The 10,704-nt window shown below is 44.8% G+C and overlaps 1 protein-coding gene across 2 annotated transcripts in view; it reads right to left on the minus strand.

Annotated features, from left to right (window-relative positions):
* The window catches only part of UNC5D (unc-5 netrin receptor D), a 115,761-nt gene extending 114,602 nt beyond the window's left edge, over window positions 1-1,159 (minus strand). For both annotated transcript variants that reach the window (XM_064731087.1, XM_064731085.1), the window contains exon 1: window positions 512-1,159. In XM_064731087.1, the coding sequence (XP_064587157.1) occupies window positions 512-596 (85 nt within the window). In that variant the 5' untranslated portion in view covers window positions 597-1,159. The remainder of the gene's footprint in view (window positions 1-511) is intronic.
* Window positions 1,160-10,704: the final 9,545 nt, after the last annotated feature.

The raw sequence follows: 10,704 nt of genomic DNA on the forward strand, positions 1-10,704 counted from the left end.
AGAGACCATCCAGGAATCACAGCCGGGACTACGGCCACGATCACCCCGAGACCACCCCGGCACCGCAGCCGGGACCCCCGGCGCCGTCGCCCCCGGTGCCCAGGGCGGTGCGGGTGTTTCTCCGGGAGATGGGATGTGGATGGATGTTCCTCGCACAGGGAGGATGCGTCTGTTCCTCCCGGCGCTGGGATGCCGGTGTTTCTCCCAGCGCTGGGATAGCGGATGTTTTTGCCAGTGCTGGGATGCGGGATTTCTCTCAGCGCTGGGATAGCGGATGTTTTTGCCAGCGCTGGGATGCGGGATTTCTCCCGGCACCGGGATACGGGATTTCTCCCAGAGCTCGGATAATGGATGTTTTTCCCGGCGCTGGGACAGCGGATGTTTTTCCCTGCGGGTCCCCACCATCCTCCGCATCGCGCATCTCCCGCTCCCCCATCCCCGCCCCGCAGCAACCGGTGGGACCCCCGCGCCCTAGAGCCGCCCCGGGGAGGGCAGGACGAGCCCCGCTTACCTCGCAGCGCGGCCGTCCGGCTGCACAGCCCCAGCAGCAGCAGCAGCAGCAGCCACCGGTGCAGGCGCGGGGCTCCGCCGCCCATGCTGAGCCCGCAGCACCGGGGATGGAGCCGGGAACAGAGCCGGGGATGCGGAGCCCGGGGATGGCGAACTGAGATGCGGAGCACCGGGATATGAAGCCACGGGATGCGGAACCGGGGATGGAGCCGCGGGATGCAGAGCACCGGGACGCAGAGCCAAGGATGGAGAACCGGGATACGGATCCCTGGGATGCGGAACCAGAGATAGAGCTGCGGGATGAGGAGCACCGGGATATGAAGCCGCGGGATGCAGAGTCGGGGATGGAGCTGTGGGATCTGGAGCCCGGGATGCGGAGCCGGGATGGAGCCCCGGGATGCGGAGCCCCAGGATATGAAGCCGTGGGATGCGGAGCTGAGGATGGAGCTGCAGGATGTGGATCCCCGGGATGCGGAGCCGGGGATGCGGAGCCGAGTTCCAGCCGGAGGATCAGCCGTGGTTTCGGGCGGTTTCGGGGGGTTTTTCCCGCTGCTCTCCCCGGCTCGCTCTCGCTGTTCGGCTCCCGGCGTTGCGGGCTCCGCTCCCCGCTCCGGCCGCCGCCGACTCCGGGGCCGCGGCGCGCGCCCGCATCGCTAATGAGCCGCCCCTCCCCCCGCAGCCAATTAGGGGCGCGAGGGGCGGGGCCTGCCGGCGGCGCGGGCGCAGGTGCGGGATGGTGGGGGGGGAATGGGGGGGGATGGGGACACGCGACATCCTCCCCCCCAACACCCCCCCCGACCCTTCCCCCCCAAAGTGCGGCGGAGGAGGGGCAGCCAGGTGAGCTGGGACACGCCCAGGTGTGCGGGATGGGGACACCACCAAGTGTGCGGTGAGCACACGCCCAGGTGAGCTGGGACACGCCCAGGTGAGAGGGGACACGCCCAGGTGAGAGGGGACAGGCCCAGGTGTGCAGGATGGGGACACATCCAGATGTGCAGGGTTGGGGGCACGTCCACGTGTGCGGGATGGGGACATGCCCAGGTGAGCTGGGTAGGGACACGCCCAGGTGCGAGGGGACACGCCCAGGTGTGCTGGGACATACCCAGATGTGCGGAATGGGGACACGTCCAGATGAGCTGGAACACGCCCAGGTGTGCGGTCGGGACATGCCCAGGGCCCGCCCCACATTGTCCCTTCACCTGGGGGTGCGGGACCCGCCAGCCCCACCCTGGGAGAGCCGCTGGAAGCAGCTCCGAGGTCCCCCCGCAGCCCTGAGGCCACGCTGTGCCACCAAGCTGTGACACCAATCTGTGACACCAAGCTGTGACACCAAGCTGTGCCACCAATCTGTGACACCAAGCTGTGACACCAAGCTGTGACACCAAGCATGTCCCCGCACCCTCCCTGCCCTTCTCCACCCTTTATCCTCCCACATTTGCACCCAAACCCCTCAAATCCCATCCCCGTGCCCAGCAACAGGATGAAAAACCCCCCGAGCCCACCTGTCCGTTCTGGGCTGTTGTTATCAATATTGCAGCGGGCTCTGATCTAAAATTCCGTTTCTTGCCCGCAGCAGCAGCAGCATTTCCCTTCCCCAGCTAATTGCACATCAATATTTTTATCACACACCTGATCAGGACACACCTCGAGGGTCCAAGGCCAGGAACTCCTGGCTGTGCCCTGGTGGAGCCACCACGGCTGCTGTGCTCTGGATAAATCCAGGCACGGTCGATCTGCTCTGGATAAATCCAGGCACGGTCGATCTGCTCTGGATAAATCCAGCCAGGGAGAGGTTGGGAAGCAGGGGCAGCACCTGGAGGAGAGCACACGGCTGGATTGGGAATTGTGGTTGTGAAGAACAGCAGCTCTGCCAGGCTCTGCCCTTGGATCCAGCCAGGACACAGGATTTGGGCAATTTGTGGTGTTTTCTTTCCAGAAGGGGAGAGGAAAGGGGCAAAGCCACGGGGAATCTGGTGTGTCAGAGCCACAAAGCCTGCAGAAACGGGGCAGGAGAAGGCACAAAATGCGATTTGGTGCTCAGGAGTGGAGATTCCCTCAGCACAGGGCAGGAACAGCCAGCTCTGTTTGCATTGGGTGCCTGCAGGGAATTCTGGCTGGGGAAGGGAGCACGGCTGAATTCCTGGCCAGGACGTTGCAGTTTTGCATCCATTCCCCTTTCAGTTTGGAAATCAACTCCATTTCCATCACCCTTTTGGAAAATAACTCCGTTTCCATCAGGGTCCAACCCAGAGCAGAGCTCAGGGCTCATGCCTCTTTTGGAAATAAATTCCATTTCCATTCCACTTTTGGAAATTCCATTTCCATTCTCTCTTTTGGAAATCAACCTCATTTCCATCACCCTTTTGGAAATAAACTTCGTTTCCATTGGGGTCCAGAGCAGAGCTCAGGGCTCATCCCCCTTTTGGAAACCAACTCAATTTCCATCCCTCTTTTGGAAATCAACTCAATTTCTGTCCCCTTTTGGGAATCAACTCCATTTCCATCAGGTATTGAGTAGGGCTTAGGGCTCATCCCCTTTATTTTGGAAATAAACTCCACTTCCACCCCCTTTTGGAAATCAATTTGTTTCCACTGGGGTGCAGAGCTCAGGGTTCGCCCCTCTTTTGGAAAGCAACTCCATTTCCATCCCTTTCTGGAAATAAATTCCATTTCCATTTCCCTTTTGGAAATAAACTTCATTTCCATGGGGGCCCAGGGCAGAGCTCAGGGCTCACCCCCCTTTTGGAAATCAACTCCATTTCCATCCCCCTTTTTGGAAATAAACTCAATTTCCACTTCCCTTTTGGAAATCAACTGAATTTCCACTTCCCTTTTGGGAATAACCTCAATTTCCATCCTCCTTTTAGAAACCAACTCCGTTTCCATGGGGGCCCAGGGCAGAGCTCAGGGCTCATCCCCCTTTTGGAAACCAACTCCATTTCCATCCCCTTTTGGAAATCAACTCAATTTCCATCCTCCTTTTAGAAACCAACTCCATTTTCCACCCCATTTTGGAAAAAAAAAACCTCAATTTCCATTCCCTTTTGTGAATAAACTCCATTTCCATGGGGGCTCAGAAACGCTCAGGGCTCATCCCCACTCGTGCCCTCATCTGCCCTGATCTCGCCCCATCCCAGCCTCCCCAGCCCCAAACCCCGCTCATTTTTCCACTTTTGGGGGGCTCAGCCAGCACAAAATGTTCTGCAGTCCCTGCTGGAAGAGGCTCTGAGGATGCAGCAGGGTTGGTGCCTTATCCTGAAGAGCAGGGCTCAGCACCTGCCTTGGTGCTGCCTGCGGGAGGAAACAAATAATTAAAAGCAAAAGGAATTTGTAAACAGAATTTTAAGAGTGAGGAAAAGGGGAAAAAATCAATATCTGAGCACATCGCATCTGAAGATTCCTTATTCCCTCGCCAACGTGCGTTCGCCAGGCTCCAGCTCACAAAGGCATGGAGCAAATAGATGAAAAATGCATTTTCTTCAACAGCCTTTTAGGTCATTTCTCTGTGTTTGATGCTGCCAAGGAAAATAAAAAATAAAAAAAAAAAAAACCAATAATAATAATAAAAAAACCCACAAAAAACCAAAACAAACCAGAACCCCACGGAGGGGCAGAGCTGGACAGATCCACAGCAAAGTTTTCACGTGGCAGAGCATCCTCCCGAGCCTGCCCACGTCAGTGCAGCCACTTCTGCCTCGAGCCCCACTAATTATGGATTTTTGCCTACGCCACGGAGTCTGTGTTTGGTGCTTCAGATAAAAATACCGAGTGCTCAGCTCCGAACGCAGCTCTGATGGGGAAGGAGAGAGCAAAAGTAGAAATAAGGGCAGCAGCTGCGGCTTCAATCAGCGCACTTGGAAATGGAAATAAGCAGAATATTCCACAAAAATAAAATCTCGGGGTGAGGCAGCTCCTCCTGAGCTGAAGTTATCCGTCCTTCAGGCGCTGCTGCAGAATAAACAAGGGTGCAGAGTAAATGCAAAGTGAAGCTCTGGGCACTTCAGGGATTCCAGGAATGCAGGCCTGGGCCACGTTCCACATCTGGAGCCTGAATTTCCTGGAAGTTGGAGGCAGCTGCATCAAAACCCCACCAAAAAAATACAAATAAAAAGCAAAAAGGAGAAAGTTGCTGTGGTTTGGCCTTTCCTGAACATGTTGAGGATGCTCCTGGGAGGGTCAGAGCGGATCCAGAATCCAAAATTTCCTCCCCACAGGAACTCCTGGGCTCCTTTTCCCCCATCTCAGGTTTGGTTTTGTGTCTCCCAGCTGGGCACTGAGGAGATTCCTGCAATCCTCATTGACTCCCTGAACTTCCAGCTGGAGAGGAAATTTTCATGGAGATCGTTTTCAATAATCCAGAGAGCTGCAGGCTGAAATAAAGAATGGAATAGAATAGAATAGAATAGAATAGAATAGAATAGAATAGAATAGAACAATTAAAATAAAATAAAAATTAAATTCAAATAAATAAAGTAAAATAAAATTTAAATAAAATAAAAAATAAAATAAAACAGAAAAAATAAAATAAATAAAATAAATATAAAATAAGGTAAAATAAAATAAAATAGAAAATAAAAAATAAAATAAAATAAAAGAAAAATAAAATTAAAAAAATAAAATTAAAAAAATAAAATAAAGTATAAAATAAAAGAAATAAAAATTAAAAATAAAATAAATACAAAACAAAAAATAAAACAAATAAAATTAAAATAAAATTTTAAAAATTAAAATAAAATAAAATAAAATAAAATAAAATAAAATAAAATAAAATAAAAATCCACGAGGCTCAGCAGGACGTTCCAGCTGAGTTTGCCGAGGATCTCTGCACCAGGTGAGCTCCGTGTGTGGCTGTTTGATGGAGCCCTCGGAGCTCCCACCTGTGCCATAAATCAGGATTTCCATCACCTGCGTGTCAGGGAGGGGCTGGGGGCGCAGATGAAAGGCAGCTGCCTCCTTCTGCTGCTCTGGCAAATGAAAACATCCCCGGATAAAAGAGAATAAACGCACCTGAGCCATTGATGTTGTCACGGGGAGCAGCAGCTGCAATGTTCACACCTGAGCACAGGTGAATAATTCAGAGAGAGCAGAACCCACCCGGCAAGGACAAATCACGGGAATTCCGGGAGTGCTGAAGGCTCCGACCCAGCCCGGCCATCAGGAGCCAGGATCGTGTGGAGATAAAAGTGTTCAGGACACCGGGAATGCCCCAAACTGCTGAAATTCAGCTTTTTCCTCCTCTACCCTGGTGTTTGAGACACTTTCCTGCTGCCCCTGCTGTCCCACACCCACAGAGGTGGAGGAGTTTGGGATCCCCTGGTGTTTACAGAACACATTCCCTCATCCCTAGGAATATTTCCTGCCCGGCTGGGAATAAAACCAGATCTGAACATTCCCTCATCCCTGCCCCGCTGGGCCAGGACGGAAATAAAAACGGGTATTGGAGATTTAGTCCTGAGCACGTTCCTCATCCCTGCCCCATCCAGGATCCCGCTCTGCCCGGCTGCAATAAAACCCCAGATATTTGGATATCTCCTCTCCCTCTCCCTCTCCTCTCGTGTTCTTTTGTTTCCATATCAATAAAAATATATATAGACATAGAAGCTCTTTTATTTCAAACTCCATCCTCCTCAGAGATGAGGGGAAAAACTCTTTAAAAACCCTCATGATGTTTCTCTAAACAATTCCCAGCCACTTGCTTTCAAGTGAAGTCCCCATTTGATCTGTCACAAGCCAGCAGCTCTGATGAGCTGAGAATTCATATTATTTTTTTTAATTCATTAATCCGAGATGAAACACGAGGCAATTATTTGCATTTCCCTGTGTTTGCTCGTTGCAAAGAGCGACGGGGCAAAGTGGATCTGATAAAAAGCAAAATGCTGGAGTGGCTGGCTGAGCTCGGGATGGGGAATGTGCATTTACCTGGCAGGGGGGGAATGTCACAGCTGAATTTCACTCGCTGCTTTTAGGAATCACAAGGCCCAGGCATTTAGAAAATGTCATAATCTTCATACCTGATTTGCTCTTGGATTTGTAATTTGGGGAAATCAGCCACACTTGGAATTTCACCTGCGGCATTTCCTTCTGTAAGTGAAGCAGATGCCCCATCCTCCAACTGGGCGAGGAAAAATTCTGACCTCAGCATTAATTATTATTTAATTATTATGCAATTCCAGGCCCTCTGTGGACCTGTCTGTGTAAATCCATGTTTGGTCCCACCTCCAGTGGCATTGTCCACATCCTGGGGGTGTGGATATTCAGGGAGATGAGGATTGTCCTGTACTGATCCCACAGCTCCTCCTCCCTCTGGAAAATCCTGGGCAAAGAGATGCCACAGACATATTTAATGAAAAATCCTTTCCTTAGGATCTTTTCTCCTGAGAAGCTGGGAAACTTCATCTCCTCCATGTTTTGCCGCTTTGGAATGTGATCTGGAGAATTTTTTACCCAGCATGTGAATTGTTTTTACTTGATGACCAATGGCAGCCACCTGTGTCGAGCCTGTGAGCAGCCACAAGATTTTATTATGATTCCTTTTACTTTTATTATCATTGTGGCAATAATATATTGTCAACAGGAAATAGTTGGCTTCTGATTGTGATGGTGTGAATTTTACCGTCTGTATTGTCTCACCATTTTCACGAGACTTTTATTCTCTTTATTATCATTCTTTCTTCTGATGAAAATCCTTTCTTCTATTCTTTAGTATAGTTTTAATATATAATTTTATTTTAATATATATAATAAAATAATCAATCAGCCCTCTGAAACATGGAATCAAGATTCTCATCTCTTCCCTCGTCCTGGGACCACCACAAAGAGATTTTTCAGAAAATATCACCGTGACAATAATGTATTGTAAATAGGAAATATTTAGCTTCTGATTGTGATGGTGAGGATTTTACCATCTGTATCGTCTCACCCTCCTCACGAGACTGAAAATGGAATGAAAGTTTGAAAATAACTCTGAGTTGTCCCATTTCTGGGTCGGGAAAAAGGGAATTGTCCGACAGCTCCTGAGCACTTCTGGCTGCGTGCAGCAGAGGGAAGCAGCCGGCCCCGGAACGTGCTCGGCCACCCAAATTCAACATTTCCTTCCCCAATGTGGTGAGCTCAGGGTTTGCTGCAAGAGGGTGGAAAGAGAAAATGGGATTTTTCTGGCTTTGGGGAAAACTCCCCGAGCTTAGGAAAAGGAGCCAGAAAAGCAGAGAGCAGGGTTTGGCTTTGCTTGTCCACACCTGGTTTCAGGTGTTGGTGTTTTACCAGAAAAACTTACCACAAACACAAAAACTGTTTTATCAGAAAAACTTACTTCTACGACACAAACTGTGTTGGTGTTTTACCAGAAAATCTTATTGCAAATACAAAACTGTGTTGGTGATTTATCAGAAAAACTTAATGCAAATAATGGCCAAACATTCCTCAAAATTCCCAGGTGAATCATCCAAGGCCGTCACTGATCTATTTTAACTGCTTGTGACAATAAATTTCTAAATTTATACAATATATAATATATATTGTATAAATATATTCAATATATTATATGTTGTATAAATATATGCCTATATATATAGTATTATATTATTATATTATATTATATTATATTATATTATATTATATTATATTATATTATATTATATTATATTATATTATATTATATTATATTATATTATATTATATTATATTATATTATATTTACATAATGTATTATACATTATATATTATATAATATATCTAATATAGTAGTATATACATAAAATATATTGTATGTTATATATATATATACAATATTATATATATATTTATACAATGTACAATAAATATTTATTTTAACTGCTCAGGACAATAAATTTCTAAATTTATACAATATATTATATATTGTATAAATATATACAATATATTACATTGTATATTGTATAAATATATACAATAATATATATATGTTGTATATATTTATACAATTTATATTGTACATAGTAAAATTGTGTATATTGTAGAAATATTATATATACAATATATAATATACAATATATAATATACAATATATTATATATAAAATAATATATTGTATATTATGTATGCAATATATTATGTATTTATACAATGTACAATAACTATCTATTTTAACTGCTCAGGACAATACATTTATGAAAGATGGAACACAACAAACCCCAGAGCAGGGACTGAAGTCCACACATTTGGGAATTTCAGGGTTTTCCAGCGAATTTTCCCTTCAGTTTTGAGCCCCTTCTTGCCTCAATTCCCCTCCTGCCCCGTGCCCAGGAAGCTGAAGGAGACAATTCCTTAATCCTGCTCTAAAGAAGATTTGTGGCAAGGGAGGCAGAAGGAGACAGCCCAGGTAGGAATAATTATGAAGCTGTTAAAAGCCCAGATCATATGATAAAACCTCGAGACTAAATTGCTTTGAAATACAGATTTCTTCCTCTCCTCAACACTTAAAGGTAAAATAATATTAAATAACTGCTGTCTCGGGTTAGATCTAAAGGTTAAAGGCTGGTAATTACTGATTATTTAAAGGGTGGCTGTAATGAACTAAGACAAAGAGATTCACATTTCTAAACCAGCACTATATTTTAAGGTGAGAATGTGACTGCCAGGAAATTGCTCTTGGGTCTGGAGCCAAGCTGAGATTTGCAATAAAATTCTCCCAGTCCCAGGAAATGTGCAGGGCTCCAGTTCAGGACACTGCTGCTTTCAGATCAAAATACAGATTTTTATTTTTTTTTTAGTAGGAAGTTTGTATTTGCCATTCTGGTAAACACCTAGCATGGGAAATACAAATTTATTTTAATAAATAAATAAATGTATTTTAATAAATCCAGGAGTTTTGCAGGGTGACACACAAACCCAATTCTTCCAGCGTGGTGTCAGGGAAATCTGCACTGCCAAAGACACAACCTTGATAGGAAAAAAAGAAATTAAAGCCAATCCCATCACTGTGAGTTAATTATATCACCAAGGCACAGCATCACATCAGGCTTTTAGAACGTGATCCCCAGCAAGGAAATAAACACCAAAAATTATCAGCCAAGCAGAGATTTCCTCTCATTTCAAAGCAAATAAATTAAAATGAATAAAATGAGTCAATGAATAAAATAAATGAATGAATAAAATGAATGAATGAATGAATAAATGAATGAATGAATAAATAAAGGAATGAATGGATAAAACAAATGTGCTCTGACTCCATGATTCAGAAGGCTGAAAATTGCTTTTTTAAGCTATACTACATTACACTAATACTGTACTAAATTACATACTAAAGAGATACTATATTTAAGAATATATTTTCTTAAGAATATATATATTTTCTAAAGAAAAAATGTTATAATGTATATTTATATATAATATATATAATATGTAATATATAACATATTATATAATATATGTAATTATATCTATTATATACAATATTTTACATTATATATAATATATTACATATCATATATTATATATATTGTGTTATATATTATATATTGTTTTATGTATTTTTTCTTATATATATTTTCTTAAGAACACTTAAGAAAATGGAAGAATAATATATTTTTTGTATAATATATATAATTTATATAATATAAAATATATAATTTATATAATAGATATAAATAGAATAATAACATATATATTTTCTTAAGAATGCTTAAGAAAAACCCGTGACTGTCTGAGACAGACACAGCTTTGAGTCTGGCCAATCACTCCAAACAACTTTCCCCCATATCCAATTAACAAATCACTTCAGTAAACAATCTCCAGCCCTGGGGATGCTCCTACAGCCCAAATTTCTGCATTTCCTGAGAACAGATCCAGCCCTGAACCCACCCAGCCCAGATTTTGTGCTCCAAAATCTGCGTTCTGCATCCCAAAGCCTGACATGCCCGTCCCTAAGGACCAAAATTAGAGGTGCAAACCGTCCCAGCTCAGTTCCAGCCTCCCTTATCATTTCAGCTCAGGGTTTTGGGTGTTTTGGGCTCCAGGGGCTCCACACACCTTCCCTTCCAAGTGAAGTTCCATCCAGCAACAGCTGATTAAAGCAAAATTCTTTTCTGCCTTCTTGCTGTAGCAGATAAAAGCCATTTATTACCCTGTCCCTCTCCAGGCCAGGGAAGCTCACCTGGCTGTCCCATATTGTCATTTTAATTAAAGCCACATCCTGGGAATGGCCCGTGCTGCTGAGGC

The sequence above is a fragment of the Zonotrichia leucophrys genome, chromosome 22, assembly GCF_028769735.1.
Source record: "Zonotrichia leucophrys gambelii isolate GWCS_2022_RI chromosome 22, RI_Zleu_2.0, whole genome shotgun sequence".
In the NCBI taxonomy this organism is placed as follows: domain Eukaryota; kingdom Metazoa; phylum Chordata; class Aves; order Passeriformes; family Passerellidae; genus Zonotrichia; species Zonotrichia leucophrys.